The 24,650-nt window shown below is 39.3% G+C and overlaps 1 protein-coding gene across 1 annotated transcript in view; it reads right to left on the reverse strand.

Annotated features, from left to right (window-relative positions):
* The window catches only part of NT5DC1 (5'-nucleotidase domain containing 1), a 116,320-nt gene extending 98,830 nt beyond the window's left edge, over positions 1-17,490 (reverse strand). The window contains exons 1-6 of the mRNA XM_012753151.2: positions 17,278-17,490; positions 12,232-12,323; positions 10,376-10,447; positions 5,876-5,982; positions 2,258-2,337; positions 369-453 (exon numbers count right to left, since the gene is read on the reverse strand). Coding sequence (XP_012608605.1) covers positions 369-453; positions 2,258-2,337; positions 5,876-5,982; positions 10,376-10,447; positions 12,232-12,323; positions 17,278-17,370 — 529 coding nt within the window. The 5' untranslated portion in view covers positions 17,371-17,490. The remainder of the gene's footprint in view (positions 1-368; positions 454-2,257; positions 2,338-5,875; positions 5,983-10,375; positions 10,448-12,231; positions 12,324-17,277) is intronic.
* Positions 17,491-24,650: the final 7,160 nt, after the last annotated feature.

Here is a 24,650-nt window from a genome sequence, read left to right on the forward strand (position 1 = left end):
GCACTTTGCTCACCTGTCTACAACTAACTACACTAATGGTTACAAGTGTCACCAACCCTTCACGCCCAAGCCAGGAAACAGTAAAGCCGGAACTTCAATTTTGGGGAGCCCACAGAACAATCTTATTGGCAAACATTTTTGTAAAAGGCGGTTTAACAGCACAACTTGGAATAATGACAATTATGGCCATGAAACAGACATGCATAAAAGGACCTCTTAAAATGTAAGCAGAACCAACCTTATAACAATATTTAACTCCAAATTAAATCCTAAGAAACATGGCAAAATAGGTAACTTCCAACTAATTCACTAGACAAACACACTGTTTAAAAAACATCTATTAGGAAGCCTCTCTTCCTGTTACTCACCCTTAAAAGCTGACGTTTTGTAATTGTGTTGTATACCAGCAATTATATCCTTCCAGAAATCAAATGTTTTTTGACCATTGTTGTGCTGAAAAGAAAAATTCCAAATGTAATAAATGCAATAATTCTGTTTTTAAACATAGTTAAAAATGCTAGTAAACAATTACAATACAGATGGTCCCTAACTTAATTAAGACAGTTCACTTAAAATTTTTCAACTTTATGATGGTGTGAAAGCAATAGATTCAGTATAAACCATACTTTGAGTATACACATAACCATTCTGTTTTTCATTTTCAGCACAGGATTCAATAAATTACATGAGCTATTCAATACATCATTATAAAATAGACTTTGTGTTAGATGATTTTGCCCAACTATAGGCTAATGTGTGAGTGTTCTGAGCACATTTAAGGAAGGCTAGGCTAATCTATGATATTTGGTGGGTTAGGTGTTATTAAATGCATTTCCAACTTAAAGATATTTTTAATTTACAATGGGTTTATTGGGAGGTAACCCCACTATAAGTAAAGGAGTATCTATATTATAATATTCTAAGATAGGAATTTATGTTTAAGAAAACATAATAGATTAATAAAATTCTCATTCTCCTAAATGTGATTTTAAAAAGAGAAATCTTCCAGAAAATCACTCCTATATATATATCACTAAATATTAATATAGCTCATATAGACCAAATAAAATGAAAATTTCCACTCAAAGTCTAAAAATTATAGAATATTTTGAATACATAAGTAAACTTACAATGTTATATAATTTCTGGAATGTCAGAATGTGTTGCTTAACATACTAGGGCATCAATGGGGCTAAGGAACCTGAGGTCCTAAAGCCCCAAAAGCTGTCACTTTAGAATTCAATGCACACTTAACCTGAATTTCAATCGTAAAGAGCAGCAAGTCTCTACAGGTGAGAAGAATGAAGTTGCAAATATAAACTGTAAATCATTTTTATTAATATTTTTCTAAACCAGAAAGCAAATAAACATTACATTAAAACATAAAACCTTATAACCATTTGTTTCCTTGGACATTAACTAGTGTCTTCCTATCTAAATAAAGACAGACTACTAGATATTTGTACCTAATTATACAAACTATGAAATATTTAAAGAATGATATATTTTGCTTATAGTAACTAAAAAATGAGAAACTTACTCCATCTTGTGTTAACAAAAACTTCTACAAACATACCAAAATTACTGCACCCCAGAAATTTTTCACGAACACATGAATGTAATTCTGATTCAAAAATAAACCATTACCCATGCTCTACTATAGATATTTTATTAGTGATTTTAAAAGACAATATATGTAAAAAGGAAAGTGATTGTGGCATGTAAATCTATTTATGTTCATAGGTCTTAAGTTTTAAGTATAAACTGATTAACCAGAGACCTATTTAATGTTGGTACACAGTACATAGGAAAAATCTATATGCATTAAACTATGCTCAAAATAATGAATTTAAAAATTTCATCTCATTTTTGTTTTTATATTATTTAGAATGCATGTGGACACATAGAATTTTCTTAATTACCTTTACTCTTTTTAATTCTGCTAGTTAAACTATTTATTTATTCTGCTAAAGAAAATATTTTTTCCAGATTCAAGTTCTGGTATGTATTTTCTTTTTCTAGACTTTTGCACCCCCTGCTGGAGAATAGGTTTATTTTCCCTGGGGGAAAAAAAATGGGCACTGCTATTTAATTTTCCAAAAATATTTTGACCAAAGTGACCATGTTTTTCTTCTCAGTCACCTCTGAAACCACAAAGAAGAAATTAAAATCTCAACTCAAAAGTTATATATAATTAAGTCCTATGATTTATGACTAAGTACATATCATAGTTTTAAAAAAATGAGCCTCTACTCACCTTTGTTAGTAAGTCCACCACCCTGGCACATAGAAGAGCTCCTGGCAGGTCAAAATAGTTATCATAAAAATAGTACTTTCCTAAAAATGAACAAAATATTAATTTTAAACCTGGAACAAATTAATGCCTCACTTATGTGAAAGACACAGAAACATGGCTAAAAAGATGCTAGATTTTGGTTTAATTATCTGAAGAAGCCTCCATTTCAATTCAAAATGGCACATCATCTTTTAAGGTAGGTTTAAAGCTTTTGAGCATATTATTATAACAAGAACTTCAGTTAAAATATGATATCTGGAAGCTAAGCATTTTATTCAAAAATATTTTGAGTTGTCTTTAAAAAAAATAAAAACTAAAACCAAAATATACCCCACCATATGGAATATGAAAAAGCCAAAATTTATCTTATCAAAGTCACTGAATTTCAAAACAATCAAATAGCCTCACCCTGGAGTACCATGAAGTTCTCCACATAATAGTGCCTTTTCATAATGTGCTGGCTGGCCCCACCTAGAGTACCACATTCAATTTTTGTGCCACATGAGACAAATTTCAATACAATATGAGAATAGGGTCATAAGAGGAATAAAACCCGTTCCGTGCGAGGACATAGTGTGCTTATCTTAGAAAAACTCAAGAGTACAGGGCAGGTACATTCCAGGATCTCACAGAGGAGAGGGATTTGATTTATTCTGTATGACTTTGGGGTAGAATGACTTCAACTAACAGGTCAGGAGCCAGTAAACGAATGTCCCAGCACCCTGTCCCATGGATCGACAACTCTGGGAGGACTCTGTGCTTCTTCACAGAAGTCTCAGCAGAATCCAGCAGAATCCCTCCTCCCTTCCTTCGTCTCTCCCTCTCATTCCCTCACTCCTGTCTACTGGGATCAAAAGTAACCACTCCACTTTTGGGGGAACCCAACCTCACAGAGTCCCCTACAGTAACTCTTGATACAAAGAAGAATCAAACAGAACTGATACGTTGAGCCAGATTTTAGTTTAATAAGAAGAAAGTACTTTCCAAATGGTCATAACTACTCTGGAGCATATTATTATAATTGCCTGATATGAGTCCCCCTTCCTCTCATTCATAAGCTATGGTTAACCTCAGCTAACTCTAAGGTTGTAAAACACATCTGTCTCATTCTTTAAGGGTCCACTAGGCATGGTGTCCAGCATATTGTAAGCACTCAATACATGTCTGTTGAATGAATGAATGAATGATCTAATAATCAAATGGATTACTTTGGAATGAAGGAGTATCACAGGTAAATTAGGAGAAAACCGTATGCAGAAGCCAGGGGTCTATCTTTCTGAATATCATTTAGTGTCTCTTGTCTCGTCCTGTCAATTTATTAAAAATGTGTAAAAAATAAAGTTAAAGTTAATTCAAAATATGGCTGTGCCAGTTTGTGTCCTTTCTCTCAGTTAAAAATATTTTGGTTGACATGGGCTTCCTGTTTTTCATTCTTTCACAGCTGAAATTGATGGGGGAATATGTCAGACTGTTTTTCATTCCTAAGAATGGTTAGGGTAGCTTTGCCAGTGTGAAGAACAAGTGATCTGGAAGAAAGGAGAGATGATATCCTGTGCATGTCTGCCTGTGGTTTGCTATGCTGTAAGACCATGAGATACTCTAGGACTTTTGAGACCTAGGACAGTGGGCAAAGCTTCCCCAGGTTCATTACTCTGTGCTTTCTCTTATCTCTTGGTCTGACATCAAAGTGACCTGCCTGAACCTGATGGCCAGCTGTCCTAGGCACTGTTGAAGCAGGAAGCATCTCATCATTGCCAGTGACATACCTTTGCTTTTCTCCTCCCATACCCCTTTCTTTGTGGGCCTTAAGAGATGCAATTCAATCCAAGAGTTGAAACACTGGTTGTGAGTCATGGTTGGAGTCTAATCTAGTAACTCAGGGGGGTTAATGAGAAAGACTCACTAGTTGCTGCTCATAAGGCAAGAGGCTGATGTCACTCAACCGTCAAACTTGGGCTGAATGTTCATGGTGTGGACACAGGAGGCTTGTTCAGCCTGGAGCTATTAACTGGGCCAGGCTGCTCTTGATGCCTCTCCCAACACCCAAACTCTGGGACTGTACCACATGTAAGCTGCAACCTCTACCTCCTCACAGAGCAGACAGCTCATTGTGAATGAAGTGACGAGTGAGCTCTGTTCAATAAAACAAGCCTCTAATCAAGACCAAGTCCTTTAATCATTAAGCTTCACAAATAGAAAAACTGCTCCCCAAGAACCCACTGTAACCAACTCCCTTTGTCTTAGTGGAAATGGAACAAAGGCACATGAATGACTGGGGAAGAGAATTACATTAAGAAAGGTTCTCACTTCTTCTGCAGATGAGTGATATTATCTTCACTTAAAAATAAGAAAACTGATGCTAAAAGTGGCTTAGTAATTAACCAGAGTCACTTTATCCAGCAAGTAAGAAAGCTAATATGATCTAGGACCATCTGGCAGCAAGCCCCTTATGACTTCCATTATACCGACCTATTTCTGCATAATCTACCATTTGGGGGAAAAAAGCTCAAAAGGACTTGCTCTCTAGAGATTGGCTAGCAAAGAAAACCAACCTCATGCACAGATCAACAAACTGAACAGGGGTTATCATATAAGTTGTCCTTACAAATTTCGATATCCATCAATGCTTTAAATTTCCTAAATGTATTGGCAGAGAACGTACTTTATGACTCTGTACCTAACTCTGAGGATTAATACACTTAATGTAGAAGGAGGCTACATACACAGAAGCAATTGGAATTCCTGAACATAAAGGCCTTAGTTGGCGACATATAACAGAATTTTAAACCTGTGGATCTTTAGAGCAAGTGTACTTCTAGGAATAAATTCCTAGAATAAATTCTGGATATATTTATAGAAGTGCAAAATATACATTTATGAAAATATTGCCTCAGGCTTGTTTAGAAAGACAAAACAGCAGATATAACACAAATGCCCACTGCTAGGGGACTAATTAAACAAATCATAATACAAGCCCTGGATAGCAGAGCAGGCCAGCATTTAAAAGAATGAGGTGTACCAGAGTTATGTGCTGATTGCAGGCTCTCCAAGATGAAAATTAAAAAGAGCAAAGCAAATACATGATCCCTTTTGTATATCTTTTAAAAATAAGCTTTGGGGAAAGGGGATTCTGGGGGACAAGGGTTGGGGACAATTACTCTTGCTTCTATTCATTTCTATAAGGAGGACAATTCTAAAAAACAGGAGTGATAGATAATGTGAATATGGAGAAAAATGGGAGGTGGAGAAATAAAATGATTGAGCACATAACAAACTGATAAAGAATACAGGACAGCTAAGGAATATATTATTCCTAAGTGCTAATCTCCACTCCAGAACAAGTACAAGGAGTATCAATAAAACCTTAAATAAAACAGTGTAAAAATGCTAACAACATGTGGAACCAGCAGCCAAACAGAAATCAGACACATCTGGAAAAAAATACATCCTACTGCTAGAAGGCCAAGGCCGCTCCCTTGTGCATCTGCCCAGGAAGGGAAAGGAAGGTCTTCTTTGTGTTCTCACATTAAAGGTTCAGGGTCTAAAACAAAACGGGGGCATGCGCCACTGGAGCCATACCTGAGCGGCAAGTCATTCCCGTGTCCGATACGAAGTGCTTCCACTCCTCCTTGCCATAGGCCTCTGCCAGCGCCTCTGGAGTCATCATCTTGGTGCCGTGGCTTGCCCTGGTTTTGAGAGATGATGCACATTACTCATTGACGGTTCCCTTGAATGCCCTTTCTCTAGCATTGTGACTGTTGATCTCTGCCACCCAAATAGTATACATTGTAACCAACAGTTAATTTTTGATCACTTAGCTCCCATCTCACCCTCCTCTTTTGGTCTCCAAGGCCCATTATTCGACTCTGTGTGACCATGTATACCCATTGTGTAGTTCCCGCTTATAAGTGAGTACATGCAGTATTTGTTTTTCTGTTCCTGAGATACTTCACTGAGGATAATGGCCTTCAATTAAATTCAAGTTGTTGCAAAAGACATTATTTCAGTTTTTAAATGGCTGTATTCCATAGTATATATACAACACATTTTCTTTATCCACTCATCAGCTGATGGGCACTTAGGTTGATTCCATGTCTTTGCCATTGTAAACTGTGCTGTGATAAACATAAAAGTACCTGTGTCTTTTTGATACAGTGACTTCTTTTCCTTTGGGTAGGTCCCTAGAAGTGGGATTGCTGGATCAAATGGTAGGTCTTTTAGTTCTCTGAGGAAATCTCCAAACTGTTTTCAATAGAGGTTATACTAATTTACAGCCACAGACAGGAAATATAATGCTTGTACAAGCCTTCCTTTTTCACCCCATATGTGCTGACATCTTTGTTTTTTGACTTTTTAATAATGTCTATTCTGACAGGGGTAAGGTAGTATTTCATTGTGGTTTTAAGTTGCATTTACCCTAATGATTGGTACACTGCACATTTTCATATGTTTTTTTTCCTTTGAAACAGTCTTGCTGTCGCCTGGAGTGCTGCTGTCAGCCTAGCTTACAGCAACCTCATACTCCTAGGCTCAAGCAATACTCCTGCCTCAGCCTTCCGAGTACCTGGGACTACAGGCACATGTCACCACACCTGGCTAGTTTTTTCTCTTTTTAGTAAAGATGGGGTCTCACTCTTGCCCAGGCTGGTCTCCAACTCCTAAGCTCAAGGGATTCTCTTGCCTCAGCTTCCCAGAGTGTTAGGATTACAGGCATGAATCACCACACCTGGCCCTTTTGCCTATTTTTTAATGGAGTTGTTTTATTTTTTGCTGATTTGAATTCCTCGTAGATTCTGGATATTAGTCCTTTGTCAGATGTATAGTTTGCAAATATTTTCTCCCATTCTGTAGGTTATCTATTTGATTATTTCTTTTGCTGTGCAGAAACTTTTTAGTTTAAGTAAGCCTCATTTATTTTTTTTGTTGTATTTGCTTTTCGAGTCTTAATCATCAATTCTTTGTGTAGGCCAATGTCCAGAACAGTTTTTCTTAAGTTTTCTTCTAGAATTTTTATGGTATCAGATCTTACATTTAAGTCTTTAATCCATCTTGAGTTAATTTTTGTGTATGGTGAGAGTTAGGGATCCAGTTTCATTCTTCTGCATGCAGCAATTTTCCTAGCACCATTTATTGAACTGGGTATCCTTTCTCCAGTGTATGTTTTTGTCTGTTTTGTTGAAGATCAGTTGGTTGTAAGTATATGATTTTATTTTGGGGTTCTCTGTTCTGTTCCATAGATCTATGTGTCTACTTTTACACCAATACCATGCTGTTTTAGTTACTCATAGCCTTGTAGTGTAATTTGAAGTCAGGTAATGTGATACCTCCAGATTTGTTTTTTGCTTAGGATTGCTTCAGCTATTTGGGCTCCTTTTTTATTCCATACGAAATTTAGGATTATTTTTACTAATTCTATGAAAAATGATGTTGGTATTTTGATATGAATTGCATGAAGTCTGTAAATCACTTTGGGTAGTATGGACATTTTAACAGTATTGATTCTTCCAATCCATGAGTATGGGATGTTTTTCCATTTGTTTATGTCATCTACAATTTCTTTCATTAGTGTTTTATAGTTCTCCTTGTAGAGATCTTTCAACTCCTTGGTTAAGTATATTCCTAGGTATTTTTTTTTTTTGGCAGCTATTGTGAATGATATTGAGTTCTTGATTTGATTCTCAGCTTGACTGTTAATAGTATATAGATATGCTATTGAATTGTGTACATTGATTTTATAACTTGAGACTTTACTGAATTTATTTATCAATTCTAGGAATCTTTTGGAGCAGTTTTTAGGGTTTTCTAGACCATTTAACCATACAGATAAGATTAACATAACTGGAACAATTAGAAAACCATGGGGGTGGGGTGGGAAGCTAGATCTGGGCACATTAGAGAAAAAGCAGCATTCACCAGAGTTAGAGCGTGAGCTACACCAGGCTCACAGGAGACGTGAAGGCACCTGGCACTTGAGGGAAGATGACTATGAGCACACGAGACTTCGAAGACAAAATGAGGAGCCACCTGCCCATTCAAGGACACAGCATAGCTAAAACCGCATGGGGAATCATAAGAGGTATATGTCAAAAAAGAACAACATGATGAAAAATAGCTATATTTTGTGCTCAAAATATTGCTGTTGCATCAGTTAGGATTGGTTGTGAGACTCTTAACCTGTAGAGAAAGAAATACAGCAACCCCCCCTTTTTCATGGCTTTCCTTTCTGTAATTTCATTTATGCACGGCCAATCATGGCCCAAAAAATATTAAATGGAAAATTCCAGAAATAACAATTCATAAGTTTTAAATTGTGCATCACTCTGAGTATTGTTATGATTGTTCTATTTTGTTATTAGTTACTGTTGTTAACCTCTTACTGTGCCTAATTTATAAATTACACTTTATCATAGGTATGTATGTGTAGAAAAAAACAGTATATATATATATATATAGAGAGAGAGAGTGGTACTATTGATAGTTTCAGGCATCCACTGAGGATCTTCGAACATATCCCCCTTGGATAAGGGGAGACTACTTCAGTTGACATTTTATACAGTTTATTGTGAAAAATTATAATTATAGGGAGTATCATTATTATTCTCTTGGTATTATGTTGTAGCAAAAATAATATGAAGGAAAAAAGAAATGAAATAAGAAAAGCAAATGGGAGGAAAAGCATGAATAGGCTCCTTTTTATAAAGAGCTTAACATTTTAGAAAGCTATATGTAAAGATGAAGGAATCCTGAATGGGAAATACGATGAGACAAAGAAGCTACTGTACTGGTTGAAAGAAGGCATCAAGTAGAACAGCTATTAAAATTCAGGAGAAACTACAGGTTAGTCAGAGCTTGAATGGAAGGTGACAGACCTTCAGGGAGGGGTGCTGGGAGTGGACAGACAGACAGTGAGAGAAAGAAACAAAACTCTGGAACGATTTTCATCCTTTTAACAATAGTTGATGACAGCCAAGTGCACTGTAAGAATCTGATGGTAGAGTTAAAGGCCACATTGTATGTATACACACATACATACATACACTCTATCTCTAGCTGCCCGAGGAAAAAAACATGCAAATAAGTTGCAAAATAATCAAAGCTGCATTGTATGTGTACACATATGTACATACTACACTCTATCCTTAGTCACCCGAGGGAAAAAACATGCAAATAAGTTACAAAATAATCAAAAGTGGGGACGCACCTGCTCTAGTCAGATGCACCTGAGGGGAAGATCTGGGGGAGAGTGTGAAGGGAGTTTACTTCATGTAAAAAGAATGAGGTATGAAAAGAGAGAATATATGCAAGAAGCAACCTGTGCTGAGAGTCTTCTCCTTTGACTCTGATAGTGTTTGTATAAATATTTAAAAATAAATAGCAGAGCTTCATGGTTATGTTGACTTGCCTGTACTATTAGTACTAAGGAAAAAAACAGATGCTCATCCCCTGGTACACTCGGAAAGGCTCAAAGCAGCTGCTTATGAATTGCATGTCAGACCCTTCCTGACACTTGGAAGGTTGGGCCCACTCAGAGAGAAGGGAAAGAAAGAAAGTCAGCATTGAGTGTGGGAGGGACTGATGAGGACTGGAACAGTCCAGAAGGCACTAAGACACAACATAAGCCCTGCATGATAGGAGAAAATTTGGATTAATGGAAGAAGAACAGGAGGTGTGCACAGACAACCAAACCCTACTCAATATCCATTCTCTCCTTCCTCCTTAATAAAAAGAACTCTAATTTTATTGTGGGCACCTACATGGCCTGCTAAACAATGTAATTCCCAGGTTCTTTTGCAGTAAAGGGTGGTCAATGAATAGAAGTTATTAACTTTCTATTGTATTTCTTACAAATATTTCTAATGAGCTAAACTTAAATGAACTAGACCTTTAAATCTAATGCTCACAGATTTGTATTTAATAGTTTACACAATTCACACAGACAGGTAATCAGATAATCAATCTGTCATCTTATTGACTAAGATAATAATCTTATTTAATCTATACTTTAAGGGTCACATGCTACCTAGTAATAAAGTTTCCTGGAGGAAGTAAAGTTTTGATTTCAGAACTAAATTTTATTACCTGAGCACAGTGCCATTATCTGCAAGTTTAATGAAATTCCCATCTTCCAGATCCAATGCTAAACCTTTGCAGCTAAAATAGAAAAGTTTTATTATCAATCAGTTCACATCTTTAGTCAACCTAAGAAATAACAGTCTAAATTTTTAAAAAGTCACAATGCTAAAAAAGGATTCTCCCACCCAGCTGAATGATATGTTAACCACACAAATAAGAATATACAAGAATTGTAAAAGTAAATATCCACCACAGAGCAAGCACATACAGAAAATTGTTATGTAGGCAAACAAAGGGCAGCACGCTTAGTTTGTAAAATCTTTAGGCTTTCAAAAAGATGAATCTCAAAAGAGGGAGAAAAAAAACCCTGAACAACAACCCATGCCTCTTTCAAAATGTGCAAATGTGGCTGGGTGCAGTGGCTCACGCCTATAATCCTAACACTCTGGGAGGCCCAGCCTGGTGGTGGATCCTTTGAGCTCAGGAGTTCCAGACCAGCCTGAGCAAGAGCCAGACCTCTGTCTCTACTAAAAAAATAGAAAGAAATTAGCTGGATAACTAAAACCATACAGAAAAAATTAGCCGGGTATGGTGGCACATGCCTGTAGTCCCAGCTACTCCGAAGGCTAAGGCAATAGGATCACTTGAGCCAAGGAGTTTGAGGTTGCTGTGAGCAAGGCTGATGCCATGGCACTCTAGCTCAGGCAACAGAGTAGGACTGTCTCAAAAAAAAAAAAAAAAAAGTGCAAATATATTCCATTAATTAAGGTACACATACACTCTCTCTCTTATATAAGTCTATAAGTTAAGCTTTTAGCCAGAGTCTTTTCTATACTCTTTAGAATTTTCCTCAGTTTAAGTCAGGTTATAAGAACTTGCCTGCTGGGCAAGGCAAATTGTTGGAAACCACTAAAATAAAGTCAAATACTAAGTTGTAGATTCTCCCCTGAAAAGACTTGTGGGATTTGGGGACAAAAGTAAGTATAGATTTATTATTATGAATAATAAAAGCAAAGAGGCATAATGGCCACCAAATACCAAGGGAATTAAAAAAAAAATGACAGGGTACTTTAGAAACATTATTTACTTGTGCTCACCATATAATTTCTAGAGTCAGTAGGTTCACATAGTAAAATGTCTCTGTTTCTTCCATTTATAAAAGGGATACATCAAAAAAGACTAACCAAGTATTGGAAGAATATATACTAGATGAACATTATGCATGTATTTTTCATATGTTTTAGGACTGTCATTAATTTTAAACTGAACAATTTAGTGGCTTAGGATTTTAGTTTGTTTTTATTGTTTAAATGAAGAAGAAAGGCAAAGGAAGCTTTGGGAAGTTGAGAATCCTAAACCAGGAAGGGAGTATACAGTTAGAGTCTTAGATAAGAATGTCTATCCAAATTACAGAAAATCAAATGTCCTAATTCAGACACTTACATAAAACATGATGATTTCTCCTTTTCTCTTACAGTTCTTAATTTGTAGAGTAGGAAAACAAACTTTTTTCCCTCAAAGATGAAAATTTTAGAGACAGTTCTTAACCTCTGAAACTCTTAATTATGACAAAATTAAATCATACCAAAATATCCTAATTAGTCACATAAGCTCTTAGCTTATTTTCACATTAAGCAAGGTCTAAACTTGTTTAAAGTAAACTTCAAACTTGTTTAAAGACTTTTAACTCATTAAATACAAAACTTTTAGTATAGAAGGCATTTTGTCCTTTAACTCAATTTCATCTTTCATGTTCTATCTTCATAGAAGAGGAAGCATTAAAATTTTACCAGCAACAATTAAGAAGTACAGGGAATGTGCAGACCTAAAAAAAAAAAAGAAAAGAAAAAAAAAGAACTTACCAGAAATCCCAATCCTCTGGGGTCACACTGAGCAACTCCTTATCATACCCTCTCTCCTTAACTAGGAACTGAGCAAAGCTATTATAAATGAGCTGAAAATAAGGGAAGAAAAAAAAGATTAAATATAAAACTCACTATTCATTCTTAATTTCATAGACCTAATGGAATCACTGGTGGGGGCAGGTAGGAGGAGGGAAATATTTGTAATTGTGCAGTTGTGCAGTTTAATCCCCCTTCACATGAAACTTATCAACCCCTGTGAGCCCCAGGCAGCCGTCCCATCCAAAATTATACAACCAAGGACAATTATTAATCCTACTCCCAAATACTAATGTGTTGGAGATCATCATTTAAGACATGAGAAAACTTTGTAAACGTATTTAACATATCACTAAGACAATAAACATGTTGACCATTCTATCATTACATCAGTCCTTGGTCCATCCTTGCTAGAAAGGCCCCATCTCAGGGGAGTCTCAAAGTGAAATACACATGGGGACAAGGCAAGTGATCTAAAGAAGGTATCACGAAGCCTCTATCAGATATAGAAAGTATCTCATATTTCTCCACCAAAGCAACAGAGAAAAGAGGACAAAGGAGCCTTTGGAAGCAAGTACAATGAATGATAGAAGCTCTGCAGATTCTTGACAGATCTATTTCTCGACAACAAAAATTCTAGGTTCTTGAGTGAGAAATATCAGGGTTTTTTGTTGTTGTTGTTGTTTTTTAAAGAGGTGGCTCAATTTTAAAGGGTAGATGAAGGTCTACCTTACTATATCTCAGAAGAGTGTTCTTAGGCCACTGTCAGACACACCTGAACCTGAGGCAGAGCTGTGGTCTGGGGCAGGTCTGAGCAGTGTCCAAAAGGACACACTGAACAATCTGACTTTTCTGTAGATGTTAACTCACGACAGGTTTTGATAACGTGGCATGCTACTAGGGGGAAGAGGGCATCAGAGAGTGGGGGAAGGTGTCCCTGGGGAGGTGAGGTTGACACTGATACCTAGACGTAGCAGCCAGCTGAGTGAACCGGAGGGGCTGGGGGTGGAGGTGGACAACGAAGTTCCAGAAACTGAGAGGCCTTCACATAGCTGGAGTTGGGGGGCTGGGGTCTGAGTGTCAGGCGATGAGGGTGGAGAAGCAAAAGCTCCTTATCAAATAGAGCTGTTCTGTCATAAAGTTAATTAAAATCACTATACATGTACTCCTGTCTAATGCAATCTAACCCTAATCCAGGTCAACTGTTAATACGCCCACATTATGACAACCCTATATAGGAACAGTTCTCAACCTTGGCGGTGATTCAGAACCACAGATGACACATCTTAAAACTACCTAGAGATTCCAAGCCTACAGGGTAATGAGGAGCCCAAGTAGGGCACGTGTAGAATTCCTGAAGCCCAAAGAGGACTAAAAGCCACTGACTCACATGTTTTATGGCTTTTCATTAAATCATTAAAAAATAAACAATCAAAAATTTACTGAGTCACTCTGAGGTACAAAGTACTATAGACAATAAAAAGCATACAGCATGATGCTACTTGGAAGAACCAGCACTGTGGGGTTAACAGAAGTGCTTAGAGCAGTGTGTGGCATACAGGTAAATCCAATTTAAGTATTTGCTATTATTATGTCATATGGTTAAAAAGCAAAGACAAAACACCGCCTTGACTGGTAGCATTTACCTATTTCTGTGGTATAAATACTCTCAGCATAGCCTGTTTCACGCTACCAACAGTTTATCTGTTTGCACAATTCCTGCATATTTAAAAATCAGCTTTCACAAGCCCCTAAGAGCCAGTTATCGTACACCATTAGACTTGCCTCTGTCAAGACACTGTATTCAGTCTCAGACGACTGGAGTTTCTCACCCTTTGGCAACAACATTAGTCTAAGATATGGGCATGTGATTCCAATAGGGTCTCTTTCCTGGGAGAAAGGAACATGCTCCTTTTGCATCAAGGGTATCCATAGCTGTGTTCCTTACCTCGAGGAGGAAACATTTCTGCAATAGGTGTCAGGGGCCAATGCACAGTGAGAAGCCGAGAAAAGCAGACAGTCTATACTTTGAAACCCTTTGTCTGAGCCCAAGTCTTCTTGCAGCTTGTCCTGAGATTCTGTTAAGTGCCCCCTGAAGCCGTCACAGAACACGGTCCTCCAGGACCTTCTCTCCCAGCCTCAGCTGTACTTGCTCCCTCCCACTCTCACATGACTAATAACAACATACAATCCACAGCGGTTGCAAATTAGTGCTCTGCGGGCCATCTGTAGACCACACATTGTTTGGTTCCCACTTCAGGTTGCCAGATAAAGAATACCTAGGTAAATCTGATTTTCAAATAAACAAATTTTTAGTATAAGCATGTCCCATGCAATATTTGAGACCCCACTCTTCCACTCACTCACACATTTAGGTTAACTTCCTGGTACCAAGAGAACACAGCCATCATTGTTCATTGTGTCTTCTACAACGCTTTTGCTGAGGCCCTGGGTTTGCACAACATGAGGCCCTGCTGACTTCTGCAACTCCCCACCTTGTACTTGCATTCCCAGTAGTTCATGGTGCTGTCACTCACCACTAGGACCTGGCCCTTGCTGGACTTCCTCTGCCTAAATGCTCCCTTCCCCTGCCTCACCTGCCAGCTCCAGGCTTCGCCTCACCTTGTCTCTGTGCTTCACGGCACCAAGCAGACAGCATGGTGGGGAGGGCAGAAACCCACCGCCAGACTACTGTGCTGGGTGGCCCTGGATCCGCTATTTAACCTTCCTGTGCCTCCTCATTCACATCTCCAAATAGTGACTGTGCTGATATTACCTACCTCACAGGGATGTCATAAAGATTTAATCAGTTCACATAAGCAGAATGCTTATTAGAATAGTGGCTGTGTCATTTTCAGTTTTTATTTTGTTCATCCACAATTATTGATTGGGCTCAGTATATTCCTACCACTAAGCTCAGCACACAACTAAATGTCACAGATACAGACGTCAAGGAGCCATCACTCTAAGTCCCCGGGACAAGTCTGACAAGTAAACAAAAAATGTGAATACCATGCCGCAAGTGCTATGGGAAATTAGTCTTATGGAAAACTGGAGGCGGGATTGGAGTGGAGGGGCAAACTCCAGGGGCCCTGGGAAGGTTTCCAAAGGGGAAGGATATTTCAGATGAGACCTCACAGGATCAAGTTACCGTGTGGAAGAGAGGAGACCCTTCCCAGGAAGGAGGAGACAAGGGCCAGGAAATACTCTTCCCCACAGTGACCTGAGACTAAGTCTTCGGCATCTTTTGCCTTCAGCGTGAAGCTGCTTGAAGGCCTTGTGTTGTTTGTCTTGGTTTCTCCTACTCTAGTGTGGTACTCAGCAGCACACTGTGGGACTTAAAAGATTTTTACACCAAACAGGATCCAAAATTCACTAGGTAATTGTTTTCAACCTTTAAACATCACTCATATTCCAGACTTATAATAAAAAGTCCTTGTCTTTGAGGATCTTATATTCTGAAGTGCTATGCTCACATATGGACAAAACTAGCTGTAACATGACAGGAGTTTAGCAAGAGATCCTCCATAGGAAGGTGACTAGAGAGGAGGGGGCACAAAAATGTGAACCAGAAGGGGATTTAAAAGGCACAGAGGGATGGCAAATATCAATCAATGACCTAAGGGAAGTTGTGGCCAAAGGATCAAAAAGTAAGGTTTCTGTATGACTAAGGATAAGAGACCTGTATGGTAGGAAAGCAGAAAAGTATAATAGCAGGAAAAGTACTCTTTTTTCTTTTAGCATCTGTGCATAGAAAACACACGAGTAATTGAGGTGGCCACTCTTTTTTGACCTTTGAAGTATACCTGAACTGATGGGGGAACTGACATCCCTATAATGAGGAGCAGCCTGGCTGATGTCTGCACCATAATGGAAGAGTTCTGTCCATAAACGGTGAGGTTTCGAAATGGTTTGAGAGGTAACCACAAAAGCAAACACTTGTATTTGCCAGGTACTACTCTAAGCATCATGTATCTATTATCCATTTAATCCTTTTAGTAATCATTTGGGATAAATCCAATTATTAGCCCCATTTTACAGATGCAAAATCTGAGAAGAAACACAGGTTAGGGCACTGGCCCAAAGTCACGGCTAGTAACCGTGGGGCTGGTGTCCTAAGCTAGGCAGTCTGGCTGAGGAGTCCTCGCTTTGACCACTGTGCTCACAACCAGCTCTTTTTCTGTCTGGATGGTTAGATCTTGGGCTAAGAAAAATTCTGTTAAATTTTCACAATTAGTGTCCTTGTGAAACCAAAGGTATGGAGGAAGGAGGACAATTAATTTGAGGGACAGGTCTGGAATCATACATACTCCTATTTCCCCCTACCTCAGAGCACAGTGGGAACCCAAACTTCGCAGGCTGTTAAGATTAGAATTTATTCAAAGTGCACCGAGCATGTAGTAGGTGCACAATAAACGTCTGTTTTCTTCTCTTGGTAAAAGGCAAAATCAGGGCTAAGATTTCAATGACTTTTCAACTAGTGTTCCCTCCAGTACACTACACAATCTCTCCCTGACTGCAGTTTAAACACTGATTGGTGGTTACTTGGTCATGAAATGGAAAAATGCAGCCATGGAAAATCCAAGTCCCAAACCAGGTGGCTGTACCCCACTCTCAACCAGTGCCCAGAACGCCCAGCAGAGAAGTTCCAAGACAAGGAATCTCCGAGGACACCCCCAGTATCCCTGGCCGCGCCCCTCCCCTGCCCTAGAAACCGCTTCCCCAGTCCGATCTTGCACAACTTGCCGCCTTCGTCCCTTTTCTTCCCCAGCCGCCTCTCGACCTCACTAAAGGCTGGGCTCCATAAGCCGGTCGTCCCCACGCACCGGCGAGAAGCAGGGGGTGCACACTTCCGCCCGCGTCGCGGTGGGAGGCCGAGTTCCGCGGAAAGGCACGGCGGCTGCTAGTCCCCGGCGGCCCTCGCCGCCGCCCGAGCCGGGAGGAAACTCGAGCCCCTCCGCCATGGAGGCTGCACGCCGTGCGCCCGGGGCAGCCCGCGCCACTCACCGGGGCGCTCTCGGGCAGGTTGTAGCGACACAGAGTGTGGTCCAGGTCGAAGCCGACCACGTCGCAGGCGGCCAGGGAGAAGTGCTGAGCCATGGCTGCGCTGGGAGCACCAGGAAGCGCCTCGGCCGGCGAGGGAGCGACGAGCGCGCGGGCAGGACGCCGCAGGACAGGACCCCGCCGGACGCGGCGGGCGAGGCGGGGCGACGCGGGGCGGGGCCGCGGGGCGCAGGCACCTGGCGCGGCCGCCTCTAGCGCTTCCCGCGCACTCGAGCGCCGCCCCTCGCGCGGCCGGCGTCCTGGGCCGCGCCGGGTCCGTCTTCAGCGGTGCGTGCGCCCGACACCCCGTCACCGCGCCCGCGGCTCCTTCCCGGACCGCACTGCCGAAGGCCGAGGTGACCCGAGCCCTGCTCCCGCTGCGCAGCGGGGGCCTGTTGCGGGTAGCCCTTGCCTGGGGTTACCACAAAATTAACTGGAACTCCCCGTGGTCTTCGAAAGCGCCTCAGGAACCAGGAGATCATGAAGTTAGACATGACCTTTTACTCTTGTGTGCAGAGTAGTGTGAGATTATGGAGAAAATTTCATCCACTGATATCCCTCTGACCCCATTAGTCTACATAATGGTAAGTCTCCTCGCCCACATGATGTCTGACAGTGGGTTAAACCGAAAACTTAATATTCCATAGTTTCTTAAGTGGTAAAATGGAAAAGAGACCTTTCACCATTCCATCCCCTGGAGTGTGTAGGACAATAAATTTATTAGACGTCGTGAAGGACTATTTTGCAAAATGGCACTGGTTAAAGAAACCAATATTGGTTATTTGATGATCCTATTTTTTATTGTAATGAATTTTTCTACGAAAGGACTTCAGAAACTTCATAGGAATATATAGAGCACACTATGGAAGAAATAATTCTTACAAACAAGTGTTCAGGTTTATAGACTAGAAAATGATTTGAGTGACAATATGCTCACTTCTCTCAAGGACTGTGTGTAAGTAGTATCATTTTAGATACAAAGGAGGAAAGTTAATCCATTACATACACGGGATGCTGTAGAGCAGCGGTCCTACCCTTTTTGGCACCACGGACCGGTTTCAAGGAAGACAGTTTTACCGGGGACAGGGGTAAGGAATTCAGGCGGTGATGCCTGCAATGGGGAGCTGGGGAGCGGCTGTAAATACAGATGAAGCTTCGCTGGCTCCCCCACTCCCATGCCACTCACCTCCTGCTGTGCAGCTCAGTTCCTGAGTAGTTTCATGAAAGACAGTTTTCCCACAGACTGGGGAGGGGACCGAAGGGAGGGCAGTGTGGGCAGGCGGAGCTCAGGCGCTGATGCTTCGCCAGGTTCCTAACAGGGTAGGGACCCAGACCAGAACCTGCTGCTGCCCAGGTATTGGGGACCACAGCTTTAGAGCATTTACTTCTCTCTTGAATTCCCTACGTATGAAGGACTACCACTTTGAGATATTTACTAAACAGCTTCTCATCTAAAAGGGAAAATACAAATCTATTATCTGTATAATGCTTCTGTTTTAAACTTAAGGAACACTTTGTCCAATGGGAAAAATCGATAGTCATGACATAATGAAAATGTAAATGATTTAGAATTACACTGAACCCTTACAAAAACTAATCCTTGTGAGGCTAATAGACCAATTAGGGGATTAATTTAGTGCAATGGATAGTTCAATCAGGTAGGAGGACACTTAACTGTACCTAGTGGACCCATTTGAATAAGTGGATGACTTGTTCCATTAAAACCATTAAAAGTCCCAAACAAATCTCCCTGGAATAGGAACAGGAAAGAATCCTCAAGAAACCTGAGCTGTTCACTGATAGCAGCCCAACCACCATGTCCTTAATGTCTGTGAACCAAAAGAGGAAAAGCTGGATTGTTCCATAGCTTGTTGGCTGTGAAACACAGGCCTTAGCATTCCTTTTTGTCCCCTGCAATAGAGTGCTACCAAAGTCAAGCTCCCAGATAGATTACACATTGAAGGCCACAGGTCTCCTTTGAGGATATCTTGTTTTATTAAGGGAATAGGCACTTCCCTTAGTAATATAAATGTACTAGTACATTCATTGCCAGAGGGAAGAGTGTAAAAGTATTGTTTTTTTATGACTTTGCAAAAAATTCCCTTTACTAAACCTCTTGAGTGTACTGAACTGCAGATGGGAAATTCATTGGGGTGAAGAGAGGGAAGGAACCTGGGGCACTCTTAAAGAAAGAGGAGAAGACCCTTAGGTCTCTAACCAGGTGGCCCTGGGACTGGAGTTGGCTGTTAGGCATGTGCTTTAACAGTCATATCTACTTGCTGAATAACAATGTATAATTCCTGTATTCCTCAAACCTACCCAAACAGCCCTTGGGCTAGAGACTCCACATGATTTATACTTTGTGGGAGAATTTTGCAAGTTATCCAGTCCCTTCATCCTGGAGGCTTGTTTTCTTCCTTGATCCCCACTCACCTTTCCTGCCCACTACCTCAAACCTCAGTCTAATTCCTCTAAGAACATAGGGAATGGGTCCCTTCTCTCTCTCCATTCCCTACCTGACCCTCAGCTTAAATACAAACATTCACTTTGTCTCCAAAGGCTTATTTTTAAATAAATATAGTTCATTTTCCCTGCACATTAAACTTTTATCAAACTTCCTGATGAAATACCATAACTCTTCTATCAACTATAAGTTCAATCTTCTACTCAATTACCAATTAATTTCTTTTTCTTTGGGCAACATGTTAAATATAGTATGTCAGGGCCGTGGCTCACACCTGTAATCTTAGCACTCTGGGAGGCTGAGGCAGATGGATCACTCAAGGTCAGGAGTTCAAAACCAGCCTGAGCAACAGCAAGACCCTGTCTCTACTAAAAATAGAAAGACATTAATTGGCCAACTAAAAATATATAGGAAAAAAAAATAGCCGGACGTAATGGCACATACCTGTAGTCCCAGCTACTTGGGAGGCTGAGACAGAAGGATCTCTTGAGCCCAGGAGTTTGAGGTTGCTGTGAGCTAGGCTGATGCCATGGCACTCTAGCTCGGGCAACAGAGTGAGACTGTCTAAAAAAAAAAAAAAAAAAAAAAAAAAAAAAAATATATATATATATATATATATATATATATATATATATATATGTATATGTGTAGTATGTTAGTGTTATGGGCAGAATTGTGTCCCCAGCCAATTCATATATTAAAGTCCCAATCTCCAATGTGACTGTATTTGGAGATAGGGCCTTTAAGGAGGTGGTTAAGGTTAAATAAGGTTATAAGGGTGGGGCCATAATCCAATAGGATTAGTGTTCTTACAAGAAAAGGAAGAGATACCAGAAATTGCAAAAACAGAAGAAAGACCCTGTGAAGAGCCACAAGAAGATGGTTATCTGTAAGCCAAGGAGAGAGGCCTCACCAGAAACCAACCCTGACTGCACATTGATCTTGGGCTTCTGGCCTTCAGAAATGTGAGAAGATATAATAACTTTTTATTGTTTAAGCCACCCAAGGTGTGGTATTCTGTTACAGCAACCTGAGCAGACTGAAACAGTCAATAATGAGAGTTGACTCTAATCTTGTATTAAATATAACAAATAATATTTGCCCTTTAAAAGCTCCCTAAAGGATTTCTGGCTTATGTTATTTGTTGACATTTTAAATTTGAGTACTTTTACTTACATGTAATATTGATACCATGTTGTGAAATTTTACTTTTTTGTTTTTAGTATGTACTGTTTTTTTTAATAACTAGAGAGTTATGTAATAATTTAGAAATACTCAGAAATAGGAAGTTATGATATTGCTAATTTTCTATAAGTAAATTTCATCATTTCAGCTGACCTGTCCTTTAATAAACATAATTCGATAATTTAGTAACTTTTCCCTTAGGTGTGACTTTTATTTAATTTATTATTAAAATTTTGTGATACAACAACTTAAGTTTTAGACTCCACAATAACTCAGTAAATAATCTTTTGTGAATTTATAATACTGTATTTTAACATCTACATAGTAAATATTATTTCCCAAACTGTTATTTTGGGGAAGGAGGAGAATGGCCTGTTTATTTTTTCATTAGTTTAAAATGTACTTTTCTAAATAGTCCAAATAAAGTATTGTAATGTTCAACTTTTTATATACCCCAATCTAATCTACATATTTTCTCTGGCCCATATAATTTATTTAATGGGTAACAAGAAAGTTTATTTAATAATCTTAAAAAAATGAGGATGCAAATGTGTAAAAATTAATCTCTATGGCATTTAAATATTAGACATTTAGCTAAAAAGAACCAAAAGCTGACTTGTAATACTGCACTGTGGCCTTTAGATGGCAGTAGTTCTACATTAGGATAATTTTTCATTTGATTACTAATCTTAAAATTTTTAAATATAAAGATTTTTAATTAAAAAATTTAATAAAAAATACTTCCTTTTCTACTGTCAATTTCTGTTCTTTCCACAAGAAGAAAAGCCTACTTAGAAATGTCACTGTGTTTTTTGCATGTGTATTTATTTTTGATGATGGAGAGGGAGGATATGAGAGAAAAAGTCCTTTAGTAGGAAACTTCTTATAAAGGTTGTGTCTGGATAAAGAACCAATGTTTAAAATATGAGACAAGTTTCTCTTGGATAGAGAGCTAAAATGGCAGAATTGTTATTCAAAAGATGTCAAATGATTGAGCAATGGATTAAAATTTAGTTAGAATAAATGTTAAGTTTTGCTTTAAGGTTCAAATAATCACCTTTTACAATATATGATAGGGAACCTTGATTTACCCAGTAGTTAAGTTGGAAATAAAATGTAGACAAACTCAAGATAAACTCAGCTAGTTCTAGTTTAAACTCAATGTCTCTTTTTTTGATTGACAGCCACTTTACAATATTTCTCTTTGCCATTAGCTGTTCTTTTTGGGGTATGGGGCTTCTATTAATTAATTGCAGAAGGACTAACATACTGTGAAAGAGTCTGAGGAGAGGATTTTGGTCCTTGGTTAATGGTATCTATACACATGGCTTTTTCTGAACTAGACCATCCCTGGTGGTCTTTGGTTGCCTTAGGCCACAGTGGCCACACTGTCAGTAACCACCCCTGCTGCATAAACTCTGAAACACTTGTAGTTATACAGTGATGTCAGAAAAATGTTTAGTTTTGACCCAAGCCATGGGACCATTTCAGGCTTGCCACTCCACATTCAGCTAACCTCTGCACCTCTCTTGCAGTCACAGGAAATCTTCAGCTTTAGAACCACAGAGAAAGAGATGTATATGCTATGGTGAGGGAAGACACAGTGGCTACCTCAGACCTTCTCTCTATCTAGATGTGACCCAATGTTCCTATTCAAGTCACTGTTCCATATTGTCACAGGACACCCTGCAAAGCTGTTTTCTCTAATAATCACAGATGTTAATCAGGCCCCACTTCTCTCTGCTGTTGGATCCCCAAGATCATGGGGGCTGGAGTGATATTGTTTCCCATGCAGGGAATTTAACCTTGCAGTGGGACAGGGTTCATTATCATGTTCTCTATCCTGTTTCCCTGAGACTAACATTCCCAGATAAAATACAGAATCCCCAATTAAATTTGAATGTCCCAAATATTATGTGGAACATACTAATACTAAAAAAATATTCATAATTTTCTAAAATTCAAATTTATATTGACATCCAATATTATTTTTTGCTAATTTTGGCAACCCTACCTTAGATAGATATTCTATATTCATTTTCAGGCAAATCCCTTTTTGAAAAATTTTTGTAGCGATTTTTCTTTTCTTTCAGAAAGCCTAAATTTACAAATTAAATTTGCTTTGGTGTTTGTTACTGTGGGGCGCGGTGTCAACGCCATTACAAGATGGCGCCTGTTTCCGGCTTTGCCTAGAGCAGTAAACAAGTTCAGCGCACGCGCAATTGTCGGTTACCCTGTGGCGCAAGCATGCAAATGAAGGATCCTATTATGGACCAATGCTTTGGCGGCTCGACAGCTGAGCAGCCTATCCCAGCTTAGGGGTTGTGCTTCTAGGGTATATAGCAGCCTGCGTGCTGCCGGGCTGGGTCTTCCGCATCATGTAAGTCTAAAGGGAACCCCATTAAAGCACTGTCGGAAGAACTCCAGTTGCCGCGTCTTCCTTGCTGGCGAGGCGGACGCGACATGTTACAGGCTGAATGTGTCCCTCTAAAATTCATATGTTAAAGACCTAACCCTTAGTACCTCAGAATGTGACTGTATTTGGAGATAGAGCCTTCAAAGACGTGATGGCGTTAAAATGAGGCTGTAGGGTGGGCCACAATCCAATCTGACTGGTGTCCATGTAAGAAGAGGAAAATTGGACACATAAAGAGACAGCAGGGATGCACAAGGCAAGACTGTGTGAGGACACAGCAAGAAGAAAAAGAAAAGCCATGTAAAGGCCCTGTGAGAAAGTATCCATCTACAAACCAAGGCAGGCCCCAGAAACAACCAAACCTGCTGACACCTTGATCTTGGACTTCTAGCCTCTAGAATGGTGAAAAATAAAACTTTTGTTGTTTAATCCACCCAGTCCATGGTATTTTGTTGTGGCAGCCCTAATAAACTAATAGAGCATTCAAGACTATTTCTCTAACTCTAAGAGTCGAGAGTTCATTCTGGAAAACAAAACCAAGAATTCTTTCTCTTTTCTGCTATAGAATATCTTCCCTTGAGGGATGGACTGAGAAAAATGTATGGCTGCTTTCTGAATGAAGGGGAAAATTTGAAGCAAAAATACTTCAATCAATATCTTAACGTTACAGTAGTATGGGAAAAATCTATAAATGAAGATATAATAGAAACATTTAAGCCAGGCAGTCTTGTCTAGGGATTGGTGTTTCTAAGGGATTATGGGAAATTTATGAGATGGTCTTTGTGTCTGGTTAGTATTTTGGTGGTAATAGTCCAAATAATATGTGAGTCACCACATTGAAATGGTTCTTATATCCACAGCCATCTTTTCCACTTATGTCTTGATTCTAAATTTTCAAATATCTAGGTGAGTTAAAGTTTTGAGTCTTTAAGGGAATTCCAAACATGAACATATTTCAGAAATCATTTATACATTGTGATCCAATCAATGTGGCATTCCCATGGCTCAGCCTTGAATGTATAACTTTCTTGTCTTCAAACCTCTTGAGCAGTATGTTTACTTTCATGACTTAAATGACTGAAGGCACCCAAGAAGAGCTAATTATATTAAAAGAGCAATCAATCATTCATTTATAAAGTCTTATTGAATTTGTCAGACATTGTCCTTGGCTTTTCTTGCTCAGAGCACCAGAGTCCCATCTGCAATATTAGCTAGACTTGAGAAATTGAACTATGACAGTATATAAGAAGAAACTTTAAACTAGGGATGTTA

Source organism: Microcebus murinus, chromosome 5 (genome assembly GCF_040939455.1).
Source record: "Microcebus murinus isolate Inina chromosome 5, M.murinus_Inina_mat1.0, whole genome shotgun sequence".
NCBI lineage: Eukaryota > Metazoa > Chordata > Mammalia > Primates > Cheirogaleidae > Microcebus > Microcebus murinus.